The sequence below is a fragment of the Carassius carassius genome, chromosome 33 (genome assembly GCF_963082965.1).
Source record: "Carassius carassius chromosome 33, fCarCar2.1, whole genome shotgun sequence".
NCBI lineage: Eukaryota > Metazoa > Chordata > Actinopteri > Cypriniformes > Cyprinidae > Carassius > Carassius carassius.
Genome location: NC_081787.1, coordinates 23,801,308 through 23,825,418, shown reverse-complemented (window position 1 = coordinate 23,825,418; position 24,111 = coordinate 23,801,308). Strand labels below are relative to the sequence as shown.

At 36.3% G+C, this 24,111-nt stretch overlaps 2 protein-coding genes across 4 annotated transcripts; one reads left to right on the top strand and one right to left on the bottom strand.

The window, feature by feature from the left end:
- Nucleotides 1-3,183: 3,183 nt before the first annotated feature.
- Nucleotides 3,184-6,726, bottom strand: LOC132114334 (uncharacterized). Of its 3 annotated transcripts, none has more exons than XM_059522444.1 (5): nt 6,607-6,726; nt 5,813-6,504; nt 5,506-5,705; nt 4,833-5,003; nt 3,184-4,302 (listed from the first exon to the last, which is right to left on the bottom strand). In XM_059522444.1, the coding sequence occupies exons 1-5, from the start codon at nt 6,663-6,665 to the stop codon at nt 4,261-4,263; spliced, it is 1,164 nt and encodes a 387-aa protein (XP_059378427.1). In that variant the 5' UTR covers nt 6,666-6,726; the 3' UTR covers nt 3,184-4,260. The 3 variants fall into 3 exon arrangements, with proteins under 3 accessions (XP_059378427.1, XP_059378426.1, XP_059378428.1); XM_059522443.1 differs by having other exon boundaries at nt 3,184-4,312; nt 4,844-5,003; XM_059522445.1 differs by lacking the exon at nt 4,833-5,003 and having other exon boundaries at nt 3,184-4,312.
- A 12,187-nt stretch (nt 6,727-18,913) lies between these two features.
- LOC132114005 (SLIT and NTRK-like protein 2) lies at nt 18,914-22,385 on the top strand. The gene has a single exon (XM_059522113.1). It carries the CDS (start codon nt 19,371-19,373, stop codon nt 21,936-21,938), a length of 2,568 nt encoding a protein of 855 aa, XP_059378096.1. The 5' UTR covers nt 18,914-19,370; the 3' UTR covers nt 21,939-22,385.
- Nucleotides 22,386-24,111: the final 1,726 nt, after the last annotated feature.

Sequence of the window (24,111 nt, the reverse complement as noted above, 5' to 3'; positions counted from 1 at the left end):
GACGCAAGTAGCGTTGGAACAGAGCGATCATTTGAAGTAGAGGACTTTTCTCCCCCACCTTCACCTTAAGTGGAGGATGTCGAGGTGTCTGTTCATATCAATTCGAGCCGCTGGCTCAAAATGTGGTCTTAACTCCTGCACCGCGTCGCTTTTCAGCGCGAGCTGTGTGGAGAAGCCCATTTCCACCTCCATTGCGTTGTAGAAGCAATCCCTGCGTAAAATGCAGTTTGCACACTCCAGCTCTAGGCGGGAACTCGCGGTCTTCCAGGCCAAGTGCATGCAACCAGCAACACTACACCTACGTACCATCCTGACCACTGTACTAAATACTGATAAATCTACGCCAACAATCCTAACTGATACAATACTATGCTACTAACTAACTAACTGTGCTTCTAACAATACTAACATTACAGTAAAAACTATGCTAATTAACTACATAGGCTACACAAAATAATCTAAATAACTATATAATTGCTATGCTAAATAGATGCTATAATAATAGTCTATCCTGGTTGTTTTCAATAATCGCAATTCCAACTCCCGACTCACTACAGTGATTTTGACAGAAAAATATGGTTTTATACTGCCAAGGGCGTGGTAGCTCGTACCAAGGGGCATGGTGAGCTGGAAACTGCTTACATCACCTGCCACCGCTTACGTCACTTGCCACCGCAACATCCAATAGGAAAAATCAACTGCAGTAGCCACCGTTCAACCTGAAGAGGGCATCGCTCAGACGTTTTTACACCATATATTGTAGAATTAAAACACTTTATTCTCAAATGTCAAAAAAGTTACTCGAATCAATGAACAGCACTAAAAAAGCCCCATTCTTATAGATCATTAACTAAAAAAAGTTGGTTTAGGGTTTAGTTACTCTTTAATTTATTGAGTTGAGATCGCAAATAGGGTCATTCTTCATTTGTGGTGGCAAGTGGTGTCCCTCTACTTTAAAACAGTTTAAATAAACTTTACATACCATTAAAAAAAAATGTTGTTGCATTTTTGTATTCTGTAGGATAAAAACAAATTTTTCACTATTAATAATTACATTTTTGTATTAAAATACATATTTTATTGAGTTTGAGAAGATTACTTTTGTAACAAAATATGCATGTTCCCGCCATACCTCAGAGAGGTTTCATAGAATGTAATGGCAACAATATAAAATTTTTATCACAAATAAAGTGGTTATATTGTGAATATAGATTTAATTCAACATGTACAATTCTATTAAATTGTTTTTAAAAATACATATTTTGTAATATTTAAGAAAAAAGTAGTGTCCCCCAAATTCATGTCTGTGGTGTTACATCAATGGACGTCGTCCCTTTAAGAAAAGGGGGAAATCTATTTGGACTACTTACTGTGTGTAAAGGCCATTGCAGGTGCTGGTTGATCTGAGGGGTGCATGGTGAGTACATTCTTTCTTATTAATTTTCTTAAAGTTAGCTAAATTCCTGACAATTTCATGTGTCACACTTTATTAGTGTCTGTGGTGTTATGTTGATAACTTGCAGATTTTACAAATTTTAATCAAAATTTTGATAATTGCATGTTTATTCATATCTCTAAAATATGCCCTGATCTTTCAATCATCATGATGGCAGCCTCCATTTTAGAAAAGTCTGGATTTAGGCTAATTTGTCTGGTGTTACTGTCTGTGGTGTTATCTGCCTATCCTGGTAACACCACAGACACCACAGACTCTATAGTAACTCTATAGTAACTCCACAGACAATATACAACCAGCAATGTTGTATTTTTAATAAAACACATAGAACAGCCATAATCACGTAATTGTATCTCTCTTGTCAGGTATGTGGATACATGATTTATTCACTGAAGATGTTCTGCATTTTTTGTGTTAAATGAGTTTGTGGATACATGATTTATTCACTGAAGATGTTCAGATTTTTTTTATTATTTTATTTATTTTTTTTAATGTTTTGTGTCAAGTCTGTGGACAGTTTTTTTGTATTCTCTATTGAAACATATCACGCATTGTGATTGCAGCACAATCCATTGTGCAGACAATTTTTTGAGAGAGTGAGAAACACTCACTGTGAGAAACAGTGTTTATGTAGTGTTTTAATAATTTTTTTATTCAGTTTTTCTCTAAATGTTCTTTTATCAGAGAATATAGTTCTTGTAATCTTACTCATGATGAATTTCAGTATTTTGCTCAATAAACTTTAAATTGTTAAACCTTTTATGCAATATTATGTCTGTGGTGTTATATTATGTCTGTGGTGTTACTTCAAAAAGTATCTGAAATTTCCTTCAGAGCCATTTGATCATATAATTTAATGTTTTTAGACTGTAAAGTGGTTTTAATATTTTAGAATAAAGACTATAAAAGTAGCACAGACCATTTTTCCTGCCTTTTTTTATGTATATACACATTTAAAAAAAACGAAACAATTCTTCTTTGGCAAAAATAGGGGCCAAGATGAACAATTAAACATTTCTTTTGAAAAATTACATTTAAATGATCAATGCAACTGAGTCCTTACAGTAATTTATGTATTTATTAATTATTACCTAAAGTTGCATATCCCTGCTCATTTTAGAACAAACCAAAATTTCACTTCAAATATTGGAAACACCATAGACATAAGTGGTTGTTTCACCAGTGTTTGATTCAAATTATTTAAAAATCTAAATTTTATTAAGCTTCAATTTTAATGGATATATAATATTAAACTAATTTTAAATGCATAGCAATACATTTTATTAAAAGAAAACAAACAAGCATTTTTAAAATTTCTGCCTCTCATTTGCCACCTCAATTGAAGAATGACCCAATAATGTCAGAATGCTATTAATTAATTTAAACAAACTAAGAAAGCTGCTCTTTTTTCAATCATGTTATGCAGTAGCATGTATACTGTGGCTCAGTGGTAGAGCATTGTGTTAGTAGTGCAAAAGTTCATGGGTTTAATTTCCAGGGAACAAACATACACACAAAATGTATAGCCTGAATGCACTGTAAGTCACTTTGGATAAAAGTATCTGCTAAATCAGTGGGACCCAACCACGTTCCTTGAGGCCTCCCAACACTGCATGTTTTCCATGTCACCTTAATCAAACACACCTGATCCAGATCATCAGCTCATTAGTACAGACTCTATAGCCCACATAGCAATTTTTTTTCTGGCCCAGCTCCGGGCCACACAATCACTTTTCCCTCGGCCCAAGTATCGCAAAGAATGACGGCCCTGAAGTGGCCCAGAACTGGATTAAAGACAAGGGTCACACATGGGCCATAACTGGCCCAAATCTCAGCCAGTAAGTCACCCTTAACTGGCCCTGAACTGGGCCAAAACAGGTTTTATTATTGGTACCAATTCTCAGCCATAAGTTAACCATATCAACACCACCCTTTAACCAGAAACCCCAAAACTGAGCCATAACCCAACCTAATCTTACCCAAACCATGTGAACAAATAAGGCACAAGAAAATTCAATTCTCAAAAATAGTTCAGGCACAAGCCAATAACCCTCGGCCCAAGTACTGCAAAGAATGACGGCCCTAAGGTGGCCCAGAACTGGATTAAAGACAAGGGTCACACATGGGCCATAACTGGCCCGAATCTCAGCCAGTTAATCACCCTTAACTGGCCCTGAACTGGGCCAAAACATGTTTTATTATTGGTACCAATACTCAGTCATAAATTAACCATATCAACACTACCCTTTAACCAGAAACCCCAAAGCTGAGCCATAACCCAGACTAATCTTACCCAAACCATGTGAACAAATGAGTCACAGAAAAATTCTATATTTTATTCAATTTAAATTTCATTTAACAATAATACCAGTCAAAAATATATATATATATATATATTACACCTAGAATTGTGTAACAGTGTGAATGCTATTTTATTTTGTACATTCGAAGTGTACATCTTATTACAACCCGTAAAAGTGCATATAATTTCTAAATGTTCAAGCTTACATACTTTAGTAATGCACAAGCCAAAAAAAGAAAAGAAAGGACAGCTAGAGTTGTGCAACTGTGTGAACGCTATATAAACTACCTAACTAAATGAATCTAAAAGAAATCTAGTACTGAAATTTGAACATTATAATCTAATTTACTCTAAACAAACAGAGCAAATTAAAACAATTTACACATCAGAATGTGCCTGTGTGGGAGAAAGTGATCCTATTTGGCCCTCTTTTTTCCTTAAGTGCTCTCTCCTTCCTCCATCTCGATCAGGAGCAAGCTGAAGCCATCTTTGAATGGTTGATTCAATCTCCTGATCGGTGGCATGTTGTGTGAGGCGATTTTTTCTCACAGCAGCTAAAAGACAAAATACTAAATTAACAATACAAAATTAACATACATATAGAAACATTCATCCACCTACTGTACATAAATGTAGGTAACAAATTAAAATAAGGTTGCTTTGGTTACATTTTATACAGGAAATGATTGCTTATGTGGCACTACTGATTGACTAACTGGCTTGTCAGACTTTGACAACAGTATTTTAACAAACAAGACCATTTTAGCAAACAAAAACCTTAAAAAATGTTTATATATGGAAACTGTGGTGTAAACAGTAACCAATGAACCGTTGAAGTACTGATAATGTAACGCATTCAAAGCATAACATCTTATTTTCACCAAAAAAAAAAATGCATAAAACAATGCTTAAACAGTTGCTTACTTATTGCATTGGTCAATTTAAACTTTATATTATGATACAGTTTTAAAATAACAGTTGTAGAAATTAAAGTACTGGGCATACAAAAAATGTTTTAGACTGTACAATTTTAAATTAATTAGATTTTTTTTTTTTTAAAGTGGTCATGCTCACAACAGACTTACCAAGAACAATGTTTCGTAACTGCAAGCTTTTAAAGCTGATCTTCCCATTAACACCACACATATTTATATTCTTGGCCAGGGAGTTTGTGATTGTTGCTGTCATTATTCTCCAAACTCCATCTCTGGTGTCTGTCCCACCTTTCATTGCCAACATGCTTATCTGTGAATTAACATTTATTTTATTAATTGTTAAAATAAAATGCCAATTATCCACTAAAGGGATAGTTCAACCAAATATGTAAATTCTGCCATCATTTCCTCACCTCCACTTGTTCCATACCTGTATGAGTTTCTTTCTTCTGTTGAACACAGCAGAATTTGTTTTAAATGTTAACCAGACAGTAGATGGTAACCACTGGCTTCCATAATGGTTTTTTTTTTATTTTTTTACCAATGTTACCTTTGACTGTCTGGCTACCAAAATTCCTCAAAATGTCTTCTTTGTGTTCATCAAAAGAAACCAACTCATCCAAGCTTAAGTTTTCAGTTTTCAGTTTTGTTTGAACTTCCCTTAAAAAACAACAACATACAATATATATATATATATATATATATATATATATATATATATATATATATATATATATATATATATATATATATATATGTGTGCCTTTAGTAAGCCTAAAAAAACATATATGTCTTGAATATAACTGACTTACCAATTGCTTTTGAAAGTCAGGAAATTTTCTCAATCGCTCCTCCAAGTTTTGCAGAGACTGAAGATCAGCTACTGGCAGTAGGTTTGCTTCAAGGCCTATGTCTTCTTCACTGACAGATTTTAGACCCTGAACTGTCCCATAGATTATCTTCATTTGGTCCATCGTGATTTCTTGATTTGTGAGAATGTTACGCAGGAGGGCTGAAACAAAAGCAAGAAACTGAAATAAACCCCCTAAGTCCATATGGTACACAATATGTAAAAGTAGTACGCGATAGTATCACATTTCCCAATAAACAAATACTTACAAGTATCAAGAACAGCTTGATGTCTTAATAGTCCTTGTGGCTGGTGATAAACAATCCCTCTCGGACGCCGATCAGGGGAAGTGCAGCTTCTTTGCAGTGGGTCAGGGGGAGAGTGACTTCTCTGAAAAGGGTCAGGGAGAGTATAATCTATCTCAAACAAGTCAGGAGAAATACAGCTTCTCTGAAGCAGGTCAAGGGAAGTGTTGCTTCTTTGTAACGGGTCAGCATTTGCATGGTTTCTTTGAAGCGGGTGAGGGGAAGTGTGGACTTTCTGAAACGGCTCAGCAGTTGTGTGGCTTCTCTGAAGCGGATCAGGGGATTTGCGGCCTCTCTGAACTGAGTCTGGAGTTTTGTGGCCACTTCGAAGTGGATCAGAGGAAGTCTGGACCTTCTGAAACGGCTCAGCAGTTGCACTATTTCTTGGTCGTGAATCAGGGGAAGCATGGCATCTCTGAAGCAGGTCAGGTGGAGTGCAATCATTGTCAGACAAGTTGGGAGAAGTACAGCTTGTGAGGAATCTCTGAAGCTGGTTAGAAGTGCGGCTTATCTGAAGCGAGTCAGGGTTAATGTGGCTCCTCTCAAGTGGATCAGCAGTTGCATGGTTTCTTCGAGACTGGTCAGAATGTGTGTGGGTCCTCTTAGGTACATTAGAAGTATGATGACTTTGGGAATTAGGAGGGATATTTGGTAAACTATGTGGGGGTTTGAAGAAAGTTAGAACAGAGCATTTTAGGCATTTTCACAAGTTAAATTAATCAATTACCTTACTCAAAATAACAACTTATACTGCTTACAATTTTGTTGGCTTAGATTTGGCAAACACAGACTTCTGAGTAGATCCAGTCTTCTGCATCCTTTGGGAGTCAGAATAAAATGAGTGAAAGATCTTCGGAGCTCTAGGCAGTTCTTCTTTTCTGTTCAAAGAAAGAGAAAGAAGCTATATGTCATGCAGGGGTTAAAGTGGAAAAAAATCCACTTTAACCCCTGCATGACATATAGCTTTTTTTTTGGGGGGGGGGGGGGTGTTTGGAGAGAAACTCCACGGACAGACTTAATTCAAATATTGACGATAGTAACAAAAATACAGTAAAAAGAGCTTAAAGTGCTTAAAAAAATGGTAAACAGAGTGAGATAGACATGAATCTCTTCAATGATTATGATTGGCAACATTTATTTAAAAGTACTATGTCAAATAAAGTGTTTTCTTCTAAACAATAACAAGTGCTTAAATAATTAAGTGCTCAAAGTGCTAAAGAACTGAACTGCTAAACTGAAGATTAGAAGTTTAGACTTTTTTTTCTGGGATGTAACTCGCATGCTGATTTGAAACCAACAGTCTAGTTAACGCTTTTTTGTCTTCTGCCAGTTTTCTACACAGGGTGACCAGTGGCTACGATATTCTGAATGACAAATCATTTTCTGCTTTAAATGTGGACACACATATTTTTTAATCGCAGACATGGTCAGTCATAGACAACGGTGTGTCAGCTAATAGTTGCTCCCGGCTAGAGACCTGCACTCCCGCGGGAATACAGCAGGACCCAGCGCCACCGAGTGCGGCGCGGGACAATATTTGATGGGTGAATGCGGATGCGGGCGGCAAGATATTATTGTGTGCGGGTTGCGGGAAAATAAAATTATTTGCGGGACTCCAGCAAAGTGGAAATATCTAACAGAATAAAAGAACTAGAAACAAATAGACCTTTATTTATAATGAAATAAAATAGACTTTGCGGAATGTGAGGATGCAGATGATACCATAGACAGCGACGTGTAATTAGATTCCGAGATAGCAATATATTTAAATGTCAAATTGGATGGATTAGAAGCACACAGACCGGATGATGTCCTCCAGTGGTGGAAAAGATGAATTTTCGAGATTAAGCAAACAAGCCATGTACTTTGTATTCCAGCTAGCGCACCATCGGAGAGGGCTTTCAGTATTTGCGGTGGCATACTGGAGCAGAGACAGATTAAACTGAAGCTCTCAACAGAGAACGACATGATATTCCTGCATGGGCACATTAAGTAGTCGTACAGTTTTTTTTAGTCAATTCAGTTTATTTTTATTTATTTATTTAGCTTAATATTTAAAATTGGTCTATTTTGTTATTGAGGAATAAGGATATTTTTTGTTAAATGTTTAAATGAATTGCTCAGGCCCCATAAGCTACTTTTCCTTTGAAAATGAAATAAATCCAGGTTTATTATTATTATATAATTTATTAGGCTATATAGCCTAATTATTATAGGTATATATTTTTTATTTAAATTTCTTACTTTTTTACTGTATTTATAAGTTCTAAGTTCCTTGTTCATGTTCATACTTTTAATAAATGCAAATAAAATGAAACATTTGTTTATTTTCCATTTCTTTTTAAATTTATATTCAACAGGGGAGCAAGTGAAAAAATAAGAGTAGCAGGCAGAATATGCAATGTATTAAAAAAAAAGAAAAACTACTATACGTTTACACGCGGGATTTTGCGGGCGGGAGCGGGACGAAGCTTGATTAGTATGATCGCCCGTTTCGCGGCTGAAGTAAGCAGGATAAACAAAAAATAAATAAATAAATAAAGTACGCCTATGTTGGCGCTGGTTTCGAACACACTCTAACTTGTGACCTGTGTTTACCTATTATGAAAATAAACCATAACAGAACCCTGACTACATTTTATGGTTTATGATGTTAAAGAACATTTCATGACGTCTCAGACAACTGTACATTTGTGGCTACTGTGGTTTAACTATAAACGCTATCGTTAACACATATTTACCATAGTAAAAATATGGTACATTTTCTTTAGAGACTGTTGTTTCATTACATGAATGTAACTTGCCTTTATTTTCTCGTAGCATTACTTTGGAAGCGTGACTTGATTTGAATGAAGTGTAAACGTATAAGATTATGCTAGTGGAAATGCTGCGTATAATCATTACTTTATAAACGTCTTAACTTGTTATCTGCGTTCACTAGCTGGTATTTTATTTGATTATACAAGTATTTGAAATATTAACTATAGCCTACAACTAAATATTATTATGAAATATAAACGGAATTTTCTGTTTGCGAATATATTCACAAGCAGAAAATACAGTTTATATTTTTTAAGTAATAGGCTTTTGAACACAAGTCTCAAGGTACAAAGTATTACATTTATATACAAATTTTTAATTAAATAAAGCTAATATTTAAAATACTTGTATAATCAAATAAAACAACAGTCTCTAAAGAAAATTTACCATGTTTTTACTATGGTAAATATGAGTTAACGATAGCGTTTATAATTAAACCACAATAGCCACAAATGTACAGTTGTCTGAGACGTCATGAAATGTTCTTTAACATCATAAACCATAAAATGTAGTCAGTGTTCTGCTATGGTTTATTTTCATAATAGGTAAACACAGGTCACAAGTTAACACGGTCACATTTCCTTGATTCAGCAGCTGCACGATGTGACGCCGAGAGTCCTGTGTTGAATCTAGAGATCTGGAGTTGATTCAGTGTATATCAATAGCTCGGTGGTTCGTGTCTGTTGTCTCGCGGCACGTTGTCTTTTAGCGCGTGTTCGAAACCCGTGCCAAACAGGCGTACTTTATTTGTATTTTTTTTTGTTTATCCTATTACTTCAGCCGCGAAACGGGCGATCATACTAATAACTTGTAATCTTTACAAGAATATCAGAATCATGAAATGAGCATGTCTGCGTTTATTAGACACTTAATATCACGTCAGTTTGTGCTTTCAGAATCGCCATATCTGTTGTCGTCGTTCCAGCACATCTGCAGCGGAGACCTAAACCAGGAAGTTTGTCACCAGATAACATGGTAACCAGTTAAACCATAACACCGGCAACGTCGTGGTAAGTTTGAGTGCACGGGCAGCGGCTCTATGACCGGAGTCTGGTGCTGTGTTCCAGGCAGGTTTTAGCTCTCAAGTCACTATTTCAAACCACGACTAACGACTTTGTACCGTTCCAGGCAAGTCACGCCAAACTTTCTGAGCGCAAGGAAATTTAGCTAGATTATTCATTTTATTGCAACGTTACATTGTCCTAAAATCTATTTTTCAACGTGTACCACTTGCATAAACACTGCATCTGTAGGCTATTATCCGTAGGCGCTGTTGTTTCGCGTGCTGTGTGACGTCAGAAATCGGAGTATATCGATCAAGTACGAGTTCACGGGTGGGAAGTCACGGGTTTGACTGCCGTTCCAGTGAACTTTCACAGGTTTAAGGTTGGAAAAACACGGGTTACGGGTTGCCTGGAACGCGACATAAATCATAACGAGCAAGCACTTTCTTACCGCTGCTGGCATATACAGTAGCTTCCTCGAGCAAATCATGCAGAAACAAGCCCCGGGCTCTCTCAGTTTCTTGCACCAACTGCCAAAAAGCGCCATTTATTTTTGAGTCCTTTATCTATTGCTAGGAGTCTAGGACATCATCCCCAGGCTTCATAAACTTGCGCTACATTTTTTTTTTTCCGACAACGCTAACATGACATTGACGTATGAGCGTCAATCATCCTGTGTTGCAAGGACACACCCTTCTCTGCTGCTGATAGGCTTGTAACGTTACTTAAAGCTGCGTATCTCTAATATAATTGGTATAAGAAATAAATTGGCTCGAAAATATTAAACTGCATGCGCAGGCTCTCAAATATTATATTATTATTTTTTCCTCACCGCCATACTTTAAGCCCTGGTCATGTAAGAAATAAGTAGACAAAAAAAAGAAAATTAATGGAAACTTACCTTTTCTTTGCATTATATTTTGACTGATCAACACTGATTTCTTCATCCTCATCTTCTCCAGGAAAAAGTAGGTTCTTTGGCCTAAAGAATCACTTTGTTACTTACATATCTGCCACATTTTACAATACACTGACTAAATATAATCATAGATTACAAATAAAGACAACTTACATTCTTCTTCGTTTGGGTTTAATTGGGGAATCCTCCCTATCTGTTGCAAGATCTGTGTGTTCGACAGCTTCGGGTAGTTTTAATCTTGCCTCACTGTAACTGTCTACAAAAGATTACAATAATTATAAATATATATATGGCCAACGTATCAGAAACATTTCAACACACAATCTATAAAGTAATACTTACTCAATGTAAATATAATTATGACCCTGTGTGGAGTCTATCCTTCCCCAGGTTGCTCCTTATTTTTTGTGGCTTTTACAACATCCACTTTATTTGGTGGCCACATACATTCATTTTCTTTGACCCAATTGGAAGGCACCACTTGTACTTCATTAGTTTTTTTTCAAAAATCACAATGTGATACATTGTCTAAACAAAATAAAATTGTAATTTAGTCATTTATATGCCTTTTCAAAATAATCTGTAGGAACACTTTTGAGTGGATAATGTGAGAAGAGAGACTATTTTTGCGAACTGTAATTGCACACAACATTTACCGCAGATACAAAGAAAGCAACAAAATATAAACTGCAGATTTACTGGACCCATAAACAACTGCATGCTACCAAAAAAATGTTTAAGTATAATGTAAATCAATAGCTGTCGTGTGGTTTGTTTAAATGCAGCAAAGGTATAACAACAAACTTGTCATGAAATGGCAGTCTGACATATTTTTGCACACTCTCCACTCTCTGAAAATGTTTCAGTGTCAAGGACAAGTTAGACACCATGAAGATGTCCAACTCTGTAGAGTCAAAAGGGTATTCAAAGAATGATTCCTTGCATCTGTAGTCCCTACCGACAAAATATTCCACTCCCCTATCAACAATAATATTTTCAACCAACACAAACTTGTTCTTTATTTTGATGCAGGAATCTCTATTTGTAGTTTTGATAACTGCACCATCCATGGACAACACTTTAAACTGTTTTACTTGTCCTGTGAAAAATTGTGGTACTGGCCCTTCAGTATGTTCCGATTTATAATCTTTGGATGTCTTTGCATTAAGATTACAGTTGGAGCTGGCTTCATCAATTTCAGACAACCTGCGGATCACTTATGTCAAAGGATTTTGTGGGCCTCTCACCAATTTTTTAAGATGACCCAAGAAATTCTCATATGGAAAAGATGAAAATAAATCCAAATTACCATGGATTTTTACATCTTCACAAAGATTGACCAAACCATGAAAATTGTAAACTAAAAATTCTTGTCCATAAAGCTGACCAAAATGTTCAACAAAAGATACCAAAAGAGAATTGGCTAGATTGTTCATCGTCAAACAATATTCTGAACTCAGTAATATGTGTACGCCAATTGACAAAAGCATGAAATTGTCATAAATTTGAGACTTTAACACACCCTTCAGTACAACAGGTCCAGTGTACAGCAGGAACTGACGAAATTCTGAGGCCTTCCACCTACTTTTTTCAGTCAGTGTACGTGGTCTTCTAGTGAGCTCAGAAGGAATGTAATCCCTCAAAGAAAGTAGTCTCTCTGAAATTAAGGAAGCTTGACTGTTTGACATACGACAACGCAGGGGTCCAGGAGGACCCATCCACAAATCAAGCAGACGCCTCATAACCCCTAAGCATACTAAGTGCATGTAATCATAAGGGAAGCTGGCAACCATGTCAATATTAAGGTCAGCTAAAGGTGAGTGTTCATGGTGGTGTTCTACATCTGTATTTTGTCTAAAGCATTCGTCCGTTCTACGTCTTGCACTTAAATCAGGAAATGTCATTCGATGTCCTATACGGACACCAATTTGGTGACACTTGTCACATCCATGGTATGCACAGTGTGATTTCACTCCTTTGACAAAAGCTCGGGCTGGAGTGTCACATACAACAGAGCAGATGTTCAAAAATAACCTCTTTCCCTGAAAAACAAACCCACTGCTCAGTGACTTTAATTCACACACCAGATGTTGCAAATACTCTGACAAAGACTTTGGTTTAGTGTTGCCACAAAAAAGACCAATCAGCACTGGTTTCTCACTGTACCCCTGCAACATACCAAGAATGGGCCAAAACTGAGTAATACTGCTTTTGAACAGGGGTAGGCCGTCAAAATTCAGCTGTAATTTAAATAAGTGTCTATCTGGGACAACAGACCACACCTTATTCAACAGTCCATGAAACGAGCTTAGTATTCCAAAGTAGTGAAACATTCCACCTGATAGAGTTTCTATTTTGAATGCTGTTTTTGTTTTAAGTAATGTTCGCCCATCTTTTGGCAGAGAGGGATGGTGAACTTGTAAAATGCAGAGCAGGGCTGATAACGCAATCAGGGGAATGCTAAACTCAGTGGCCCAGTCAGCAAGAGTATCCTTCAAGTCATCAATAGTGTCACTGCATGGATCACTATGATCCATTTCCTCCTCATCAGACAAAAACCTATCCTTTGGAATCTGTTCATTCCCACTATCTCTGCTGCTCTGAAACTCCTCTTCAAACCATACAGAAGTTTCATCATTGAAGCTGTCTGCATAATTTATTTCAAACTCTGCTACACTCACTATCTATTGTCTGTATTAGTTCATCAACTTTTTTTAATGCCCATCTTCTCACTTGCTCCTCTCATTGTAACTCCAATTACCATCCATACCAACAGTCTGTCAAGTTGTCTTGCCTATGCACAGTCCTGTAAAAAAAAAAAATTAACATTGAATATGCCTCAACTATTTCAGATTTACCAATATAGGATAGTACTGTAGCTCTAAAACTCGTTTGTATTAATAATTTTGTTAGATCATGGAAAATGAGTGGTTTTAGGCCAGAGTTTTCCATCTTTTTAAGTAACTTTAATTTAATTGTTTTTATCAATCAATTTAAATCCGCATCTAAATATTTTATATTTAATTATTTTAACCATAATTATTACATTCCCTTTAATTTCATAGGATCATACTAGCCACTTGTATGGTTGTTCTCCTGGTTTAGTTTTGCCATAAGTGGCCAATTGTTCATTGCATTCATAGATGTGACCTCTAAACATTACCCAGGTTGAGAACTATTGTTTTAGACAACAAAAAAATTATGTGATGAATTTCATTCTTTCAATGTAGATATTTTAATAGTACAGTATAATTATTTTTCTCTCAATCGCCTGCAAACTGAATTGGGTGTGTCAGACAAAGGAAAGATGCAAATTGTGCAGTGTTGGAAGGGCCTCCAGGAATGCGGTTGGGAACAAATGTATAAATGTAAATGTATACTTGGTTCATTTAGTCAGCTTTCTACACAATGTAATTTCACTGTGATGTTGCTATAATGACCATGACACATGATTCTGATGACTACTTACCTATTTATTTATTTTTTTCTTACCATTTTTCTTACCATTTGTCATTTTGCTTTATTTGTTGTTTTATTGTTTTCTTTTATGTCATATTCAGGGGCATAGGTGCCGATCCGAGTACCCACGAAAAAAAAATTATATATATATATATATATATAAATATATATATATATATATATATATATATATATATATATATATACAGTGTTGGGGAGTAACTAGTTACATGTAATGCCGTTACGTAATTTAATTACAAAATTGTTGTAACTGTAATTAGTTACAGTTACTAAGAAAAAATTAGTAATTAAATTATAGTTACTTATGAAATTTTTAACGATTACAAAGGGGATTACATTTGAATATTTACACACATCCACATACAGATTTAACTGATTTCTTTCCCAAATTGCGCTGACTATTCTGAGACATACCGCCCTAATAATTTCCGGGATGCGGAAATACAGTCTGGTTCGTAGAATCCAGTCATAAAAACGGAATGCCTAACGCGGACGGAATATGCCACATTTTGGATGACTAAATCAAAAGTAGGTCAGTACACTTGAATCAAAACATGACATGGACTAGTGTCTGTAAATATTAAGCCCCAAAGATGCAATATATGACTTGCACATTCTGCGTGTCTGTGGAAATCAGGCGCGGACTGGACACCGGGAGAACCGGGACAATTCCCGGTGGCCTGGCAGATGATTTGCCCCTCTGTTTTAATATTGTTATTGTATAATTGCCTGCCGAATGTACTAAAGCGATCATTTGCGAATCCGCCATTTGATAATTAAATCTCTAATAAGTCATGAATTGTTAGTCATGACTCGCGCGCTCTCCGCGCCTCCGCCAAACGGTTTGGATCAGACTCAGAGTAATCAATGCGAGAGAGAGAGAGAGAGAGAGAGAGAGAGAGAGAGAGAGAGAATAGAGTGGACTGCTGGAGCAGAGAAGCAGAACTCCTGTTCAGGGTTTCAGGTCAGTTTCATCTGTAAAGATGCTTTTTTGTCTTTGTTTTTTTATTTATTTAATCAAGCAGCAGCACGTTGCTCATCAGTCATCACTCAAAATACTATATAAAGGACATCATTATTATCTGTTGTAATGTTACAGTAGTAATTTAGCTGAAAAAAAATCTTTTTTTTTATTAAATTTTTTTTTTATATTTAACTATAAATCCAGAGAAAATGGTTACTATTGTTTAACTGTGGTAACCAAAAATGTAAAATTATTTTACTAATGTATCTATTTAAAAATAAATACAAATCCATTTGCAAAAAAAAACAAGGTTATTTTACTTTTATATAGGCTAATAAAAGCATGGTTAATTTTTGTAAGGGAAAAACATGACTCGTGTACAGTATTAGGATTTTTCGATAAAGATATTGTAGTATTGTAGAGTATTGTATTGTAAAGTATAGTTTTGTTCAATCTTGAGTATTAAAGTCATGAGAGAGATGGATAACAGGGCAAAATAAAGAGACTGAAGAGAAAAATGGAAGTGAAGGTACAGTTCAGAAGAGAACTTTTAATTATTTTGCATGTCCCCAAATTAAAGATTTAAACCTTTTTTTATGTCAGGTCCATACAAAAAATAGTTTCGTCCATGATTTTGTTTGATTTTGTTTTCCAGTCTGAATTTTTTTCCCAGTCCGCCCCTCCTGTAAATTAATGGCAAAGACATGGTTTCATTTACTACACATAGGCCTACTGAAGCTCGCAGAGTTTTCAACCTCTGCCGCCTCAATATAGGAGTACACGAGCACATAAACATAATTTCTAGAACTGCTCTGTGTCACTTCATGTGCATTTTACTTATTTTGAGAAAACTATCATCATATACAAAGAGAAAGCCGTTTAAAAAAAACAGCAATGTTTCAGGAGTTTATTACACAGAATACGTCACATGCTTATTAGATAACTGTATTTAATTTGATGTTTATGCTTTTATTTATTATTCTTTAATTTTCACAAATTTAGAAAAGTAATCAAAAAGTACTCAAAAGTAATTAGTTACATTACTTTAATAAAGTAATTGAAAAAGTTACACTACTATTACATTTTAAACAGGGTAACTTGTAATCTGTAACCTATTACATTTCCAAAGTAACCTTCCCAACACTATATATATATATATATATATATATATATATATATATATATATATATATATATATATATATATATATATATATATATATTTATATATTTATATATAAACATGCTTTTCTAGCCAGTCGTACATTTTCTTAAAGCTTTTCTTAAAATCTGTCAATATGTTTTATATAATTATTTGTGTCTAGGTTGTGTTAAAAGGTGTACGTTAAGTGAACACGCATGCGATATTTACAGAAGCTGTCAATAAGTTTTCTATGAATTTCTTGTGTAGGCCCTATACTCCATAGCAGATCCTGTAGTACCTACACTTCTTGCTTTCTGTGGGAATCAAACCAATGACTTTGATGTTTCTGTCACATACTATATTAATCAAGCTACAGGAAGAAATGCTGTTTCTTTGTACTATATTATGGTCTGAACAGAGTGCAGGATTGTTTTGACACAATTTAACACACATTCCCCCAGATATATTTATTTACACCTCATGGGTGAAAGTATACCCCAAAAGAATTAAAAATAACTTAATAAATTAGATTGCATTTAAATTTTACAATTTGTTTTTTTTTACAAAAAAAAACACTTACCACACATTATATTTGCTGAAAGCATATACTCAAAATTTTTCAAAAATACTAAAAATTAATCTTAATTAGGGATAAAGATTTCCAAAAGAAACATACAATTTCCAAACATAAAATAGCATTTTAATAGTTATTCTCAGTTTGTGAAAATGAAAATATTATACAAAATAAAATTAATAAATATATAACATAACACAACACAAAACAACACATGGTCATAGCCGTGTTTCAATCTTGAAAGAATTTATATGTAAATGATATGCATATTAAGTTACTTTAACTTTTAACTATTATTTAGTATTGTCAATATGCATTTACTTGTCATGCTTATTGTTTCACAGCGTTGGCATCACATATTAGTATGAAGTGATGATCATATATGACTCCAAATAAAAGCTCTCTGTCACAATAATACAATGATTTTTATAGAACAATTACAAATCCATAATGCTAAAACACTTGATTGAAATAATACATCTATTTTCAGAGTGTTTCATCACATGCCCATATGTACAATATTTTGTCATCGACGTCAAACAATGCCATGCAGAAAATATGAAAACAGATTTAGATGGTGTAAAACAAATGAGTCTTTCAGCATCTGATGTTTTACATGCATCAGATCACAGGATGGCTTTCGTGTGCAGATGGTGCTGTGTCTTTGAGGTTAGTGGAAATCACTTTGAACATTCTCCTAGCAGATGTTAGAGAGTTTATCCATCTGATGTATCCTTCGTTACATACCTCATCAATGATGACCTTATTAATCAGGAGGTTTTATCAAATTATTGAAAATTGAAAACAGAAGTGAAGAGTTAAGCTCCTTTACCTTCTCAAATATCTCATTGATGACTGATTTGGGGAATAATTGTTTTGCAAATATATGTGAATGAAAAATAATTCTTTCTGACAGATGGTTGATTTAATCAAGTGTTTTGTAGCACATTTGTTTCAATAATGTTTGTTTCGATATGTTAACTTTTTTTTATGTTCCTCACACTTTGTTGCAATATTCCCATATTCGCCTGCTACTAATGAAATAAATATACTTGCTTAATGAATATTATTATCTACTCCACTACAGTAACTGCAAACAAGAATTTCATTGTGACATTGTAATTTAAACTACAATAAAACTGATAACGAGTATATATTGTGTTTTTGTTTTTATTTCTAATGGCTTAAAAACTGATGGTGTTGTAATGCTCTCCTTTGGTCTAAGGCATATTGTTTTCTTTTTCTTGGCTATCTATGGCAATTGTTATTGTTAGTGTGCGGCACATTAATCAATAATTCATGACAGATTACCTTATGCCTCAAAGGTGTTCTGTATTGCAATTTAAGATGGTTCTTAATATTAGGCTACAATGAGTCATTTATTAAATCTCAAATTCCACTTTGCCAAGCAGCAGTAAGTAAATTGTACTGGATAAGTAAAACAAACACCAACTCTATCTGAAAAAAGTCTTTCTTAAATGGAGATGACACTATCTTTACTTCTGCAAATGGTTGTGTCTGTGTCAGTACATGCTCACAATAGTGCTGTTGCGTGTCCTGTCTGTTTCTGACATTAGGACATCTCGAATCATTTCAAAAATGCACTGATAACTGAAAAGATATTGCGTCTCCTAGTGGCGTGTTATGACTAGAGCATCTGCTTTTGTCAATGCCAGAGTTACTTTAATTACCAAAACTAAACATAGATACATTTTTATTCTGGTTAGTTATTTTCATGTTAATCTTATTGTGCTATTACAAGTTAATAATAAAACCATTATGAACTATGAAAAATAATAAAAAGGCAAACATAACAAACAGGCAACTATTGTTATATATTTATATATATATATATATATATATATATATACATACATATATATATATATATATACATATATAATTAAACAATTTAAGACTACAATACGCATTAGAACATGCAAAGCACTAGTTCACAAATAGGCCTATATAAAATAAACGCAATAATAAACGCATGCAAGTGTGTAAATAACAGTAGCATGTTATAAAATAACATTAGTGACTAGGAATTCAAGAGTGGTGACGTCGGAATTTCACGCTGAGCTGATACTCTTTCAGCACACACACACACACACACACACACACACACACAGAGAGAGAGAGAGAGAGAGAGACGCGCTCCTGGTGGAAGTGAGTGAGCAAGCGAGGAATCCATCTCTCTCACTCTGAATCTCGCTTGCATAGCGCTCAGTTATCCCGCGCGTCACGCCATGCTGGATCACAGGCGTTAAGTTGCTTTCGTGTGAATATCTCTAGCGCTGTAGGGGGAAAGGGACAGTTTAAGCTCCGAGACTCAGAACTGTGGTGCTTCGGATGCGCGTTAAACTGCTGCATGAATGCTTGCTAATTAGTCCGGGATTTCACTATCACTGCGAGGGACGACGATGCGTTTGGTCCAGCAGCGGTCACAGTGCGCTCGGTGATGGATGACTTTTCTATTCCGCGTTTTGGGATTTAAAGAGGGTCAATGAAGAGCGGTGCGCTTCTGTGCGCCTCATGAAATCTCATTTGGGGCTGTGCATGCCTGTTTTGAGATTTGCACATTCATTTTCGGGCATTCGGCATCATTGCTGTAAAAATGCTGAACAACATTCTCTTGCTGAGCGTTTTAACAGTCACCAGTTTCCCCTCAAAGACAGACAGCCGCAAAACTTCCAAAGACATTTGCAAGAACCGGTGCTCCTGCGAGGAAAAGGAGAACGCATTGAATATCAATTGTGAAAACAAAGGTTTTACTACGGTCAGTCATTTCCAGGCTCCACAAAACAAAATCAGCCAACTGTTTCTGAATGGAAACTTTCTCACCAAGATAAGCCCGAACGAATTCCTCAATTATGGTAATGTAACATCTCTTCATTTGGGTAATAATGGCTTGCAAGAGATCAAAACGGGGGCATTCAATGGGTTAAAAAACTTAAAACGTCTTCATCTCAATAATAATAACTTGGAGATCATAGGAGAGGACACTTTTTCTGGTTTGGAGAGTTTGGAGTATTTCCAAGCTGATTATAATTACATTAGTACCATAGATGCTGGGGCTTTCAACAAACTAAATAAACTCAAAGTCCTGATACTCAACGACAACCTTTTGCTCTCTCTACCTAACAACATATTCCGTTTTGTCATGTTGACACATTTGGATTTAAGGGGAAACCGACTAAAGATGCTGCCATTTGCTGGTGTTCTAGAGCATATAGGTGGAATAATGGAGATTCAGCTGGAGGAGAACCCATGGAACTGCACTTGTGATCTGATACCCCTTAAAGCTTGGCTGGATACAATTTCAGTCTTCGTGGGGGACATTGTTTGTGAGACGCCATTCAGACTGCATGGTAAAGACGTCACACAGCTGATCAAGCAAGACCTTTGCCCCAGGCGCAATCCTGGTGACGCGAGTCATCGTGCAATGCAACCACCATCTGACTCACAGTATCAGGCTCCGTCTCCAACCCTGCGCCCTCGAGTCACCCCGACAAGAGCCCCCAAGGCCTCCCGTCCCCCCAAAATGAGATACCGCCCCACTCCTCGTGTCACATCCAGTAGAGATAAACATGTATTTGGGCCTATCATGGTGTACCAGACACGCTCACCAGTTCCAATGACTTGCCCGAGCATTTGCGTGTGCACGTCGCAAAATCCTGACAGTGGATTAAACATCAATTGTCAGGAGAGGAAACTTCAGAACATCTCTGAACTTCAACCCAAACCATCTTATCCAAAGAAACTGCATTTAACCGGTAACTATTTGCAGACCATATACAGAACAGATCTGACAGAGTACAGCTCCCTTGAGCTCCTGCACTTAGGGAATAATAGAATAGCAACCATTCAGGATGGAGCCTTTGAGAATCTCACAAGTTTAAGGAGGCTGTATCTTAATGGCAACTACATTGAAAGCCTGTCCCAGTCTTTATTTGCTGGACTGCAGAGCTTGCAATATCTCTACCTGGAATATAACATAATTAAAGAGATTCTACCCCACACCTTCAACTCGCTGCAGAATCTGCAGCTATTGTTCCTTAATAATAACCTGCTGAGATCCATTCCTGACAATGTGTTTGGAGGTACTATGCTGACAAGGCTTAATCTCAGAAATAATCATTTTTCCCATCTACCAGTGCGTGGGGTGCTGGACCAGCTCTCTGCCTTCATTCAGATTGACCTCCAGGAGAATCCGTGGGACTGCACCTGCGACATTGTGGAGCTTAAGAACTGGATGGAGCTGTCCAGCACCAGCGTAGTGGTGAATGAGATCACATGTGACTCACCATCCAAGCATGCAGGTCGGCTCTTGCGCTCTCTCCAAAATGATGCCATCTGCCCTGAGACTGATGAGGTTCCTGTGACTAAAGCCCCGACTGTTGTGAGTTCGAGCACCGAGGCAACCCCTTCTTCTGCCGTAACCCCTACGGACAGAATCCCCGAAATGCCTCCAGAGGTGCCCTTGTCCGTTCTCATCCTTGGCCTGCTTGTTGTGTTCATTCTGTCCGTGTGCTTCGGGGCAGGATTGTTTGTGTTTGTCCTCAAACGTCGCAAGGGAGTGGAGAATGATCCCTCGGGCACCAATAACCATTTCGACTTGAACTCTTTACAAGTACAATATGGCTTGTACAATACAGACGCCAATGCGAATAAAAGTGACAACCATGTGTATAACTACATCCCTCCACCTGTAGGACAGATGTGTCAGAATCCCATTTACATGCAGAAGGAGAATGAGCAGGTGGCCTACTATAGGAACCTGAAGGAATTGAGCTTCAGTACTCTTGTTCCCAAGAAGGAGGAGCTTGATCGAAGCCCAGCTTTCACCATAAGCACAGTGGAGTTCATTGACAAGCAGCCATGTGCAAAGAGCCACCAACCAGAACTGCTTTACCAGAACATTGTGGAGAGAGCAAAAGATCTGCCCCAATCTGGGCCAGTCAGCTATAACTTTTGCACTTTACCCAAAAAATCCTTCATCCCCCACTATGAAGCCACACGGCGACACAACCTGGATCGATTAAACAAAACCGTTCTCTACGGGACCCCAAGAAAATATGCTGCACAGTCCAAAAACGAGCATACTTTGTTATCCAACACGCTTAAAATCGAGCCGGACTACCTCGAAGTCCTGGAGAAACAAACTGCGATGAGTCAGTTGTAAAAATGAGTCCCTGTAAACCTGTATCATATTCAACCACAAGAGAACATAATTACACCACCACAGACCTAAGCCTTCCATCTTCTTTTAGAGGCTGTATACATACCTGCAATTTAAAGATGATATATTATTTTCTCTAAGGTTTAAATTATTTCTTCTACTTGAAGCATAAAGACTGTAGCAGTTGTCACAAGAATATGTACAGTATATAGCTAACAGCTCCATGCTTTTTTATAATATGAAATATATTTTCTCTCAGACAACAGGGTTGTTGAAATGACATTCCTGTAGAACATGTTGGATGGTGAGTGCAACACAAATTCATGGTTCCAGAAGTGCCTTTGCACTTGAAGAATTTTATCTCTGCTTTCTGCTAATCAAAATTTTATAAGTGATGTATTTTAAAACTCTTTATGTAAAATAGAATTATTTGTCCATTGCATTAAACAGGAAAAAAAAAGTAAAAAGTGAAAGGGTGATGTTGAAGAGAATGTTATTTTCCATGTATGTTTATGGAAATCAGGTAATTACAATGATTTCAGCTTTCAGTAAATTAGTAAAAATGCTGAAGTTTCTGCCTAGTTTCTGTGCCATGAAGGGTTGTCAGTGAAGAACGAATGGTGCAAAAAAGTATATGATCAATTTTGCAGGCCTAAATTTTCTTTACGTGTCATGGCACACAGACTTGCTTGCGGTAGTATCCGATCTGTGACTCCCAAGATGGTTTATCATTAATTTCTATTTGATAATCAGATCATATTTTAATTTGGACATGATAGTTGCTGTCCAAGGTGCTAAAATGAATGTGCATTAGCCAGTAGAGACACTGTGTTGTCTTAGTGCTGAATGTCTAAATATATCTTATTGTAGACTAGATATATACTTGAAAAATGGTGCTGCAGTTTACTGTGCCATACATCAAATTTCTTATTTCCTATCAGCATAGAAATGCATTTCTTGTTTGGTTAATTTATTTTTAATACTATAAGTTTGTTTGTTTACATAAATGTAAATAATATTTCTATATCACTGCAGTATTCAAAATCTCTGGGGCACCTTATATATACATACTTTTTTATAGTAGTAGTAATTCATTACCTTTTAAAAATGTTTGCAACCTATCTTAGCAGTTTGAGATCAAAGTGACACAAATGTTTTCCCCCATGGGGGGGAAAAGAAGTGCAATGGCTTCAGTTCTCGATGTGAGAGAATGTTTTTCATCCAGTTTCAAATGAAGTGATTTCCTTTGCATGGTACAATGAGCCTCTGTCTAGCTGTTTCCTGGTGTGGCTGAGAATGGGAGGCCGCACATGCCTTGCAAGTCAATGAGAGGCCTGACCAGCAGAACACTTGCTGCTCTAGATGGAGACGTCATGCTTTGATTTGAAATAAATTGTGAGCTCTAATCGGTTTATGCAGTATGAAAGGGAGCAAGTCTGTTTCATTGATGCTGAAGTATTGAGTTCATTACATTTTCAGCTGGTTCCAATATACGTTATGTACTTTTTGTAAATGTGCTAGCAGTTTTGCCTGGAAATGCATATGTCTGGAGAGTGTGAGATGTGTGTGTGTGTGTGTGTGTGTGCTCTTGTTTTTGTGACATATTAGGACACAACTCTGTATAATGACATGGGTATGACACAGGTATTACAAGGAGAGGGTGAAGATGAAGATATAACCCATGTCCCCATTTTTCAAAACGCTTATAAATCATACAGAATGAGTTTTTTTGAGAAAGTAAAAATGCACAAAGTTTCCTGTTAGGGTTAGGTTTAGGGGTTGGGTTGGTGAAGGGCCATAGAATATACAGTTTGTACAGTATAAAAACCATTACGCCTATGGGATGTCCCCACTTTTCACATAAACAAACGTGTGTGTGTGAGATTTCTTTTCTTTTTTTTTTCATTCCTTTTTTTCTGAGCATTATGATAACATCCTTACTGCAATGTGGAAACTGGAATAAAGGTCTGGCTGAATGAAGAGAAATTTCTGAAGCATAAGAGCACCGGCAGTGCTGCAGTACTTTAATGCCATTGACAGTGAATTATGTCAAGCAGTTTGAAGGTAGTTGGCTCCAGATTCAAATCGATGGGAATGATGCTGGATGCTGGCTGCTGGGGGCTTGTCCTCAAGCCATTCTTACTCACTTCAACTATGCTCTCAGGCAATTTCCAAA

What these genes read in the sequence shown, in the direction of transcription:
- LOC132114334 (XM_059522443.1), bottom strand. Translation starts at nt 6,665, where the DNA reads ATGCAGAAGACTGGATCTACTCAGAAGTCTGTGTTTGCCAAATCTAAG. An exon ending in TCAAGCTGTTCTTGATACTT is followed by an intron (nt 5,706 to 5,812) that starts GTAAGTATTTGT and finishes CTTTTGTTTCAG; the next exon opens with CCCTCCTGCGTAACATTCTC. An exon ending in CTGACTTTCAAAAGCAATTG is followed by an intron (nt 5,004 to 5,505) that starts GTAAGTCAGTTA and finishes GTTAATTCACAG; the next exon opens with ATAAGCATGTTGGCAATGAA.
- LOC132114005 (XM_059522113.1), top strand. Translation starts at nt 19,371, where the DNA reads ATGCTGAACAACATTCTCTTGCTGAGCGTTTTAACAGTCACCAGTTTC.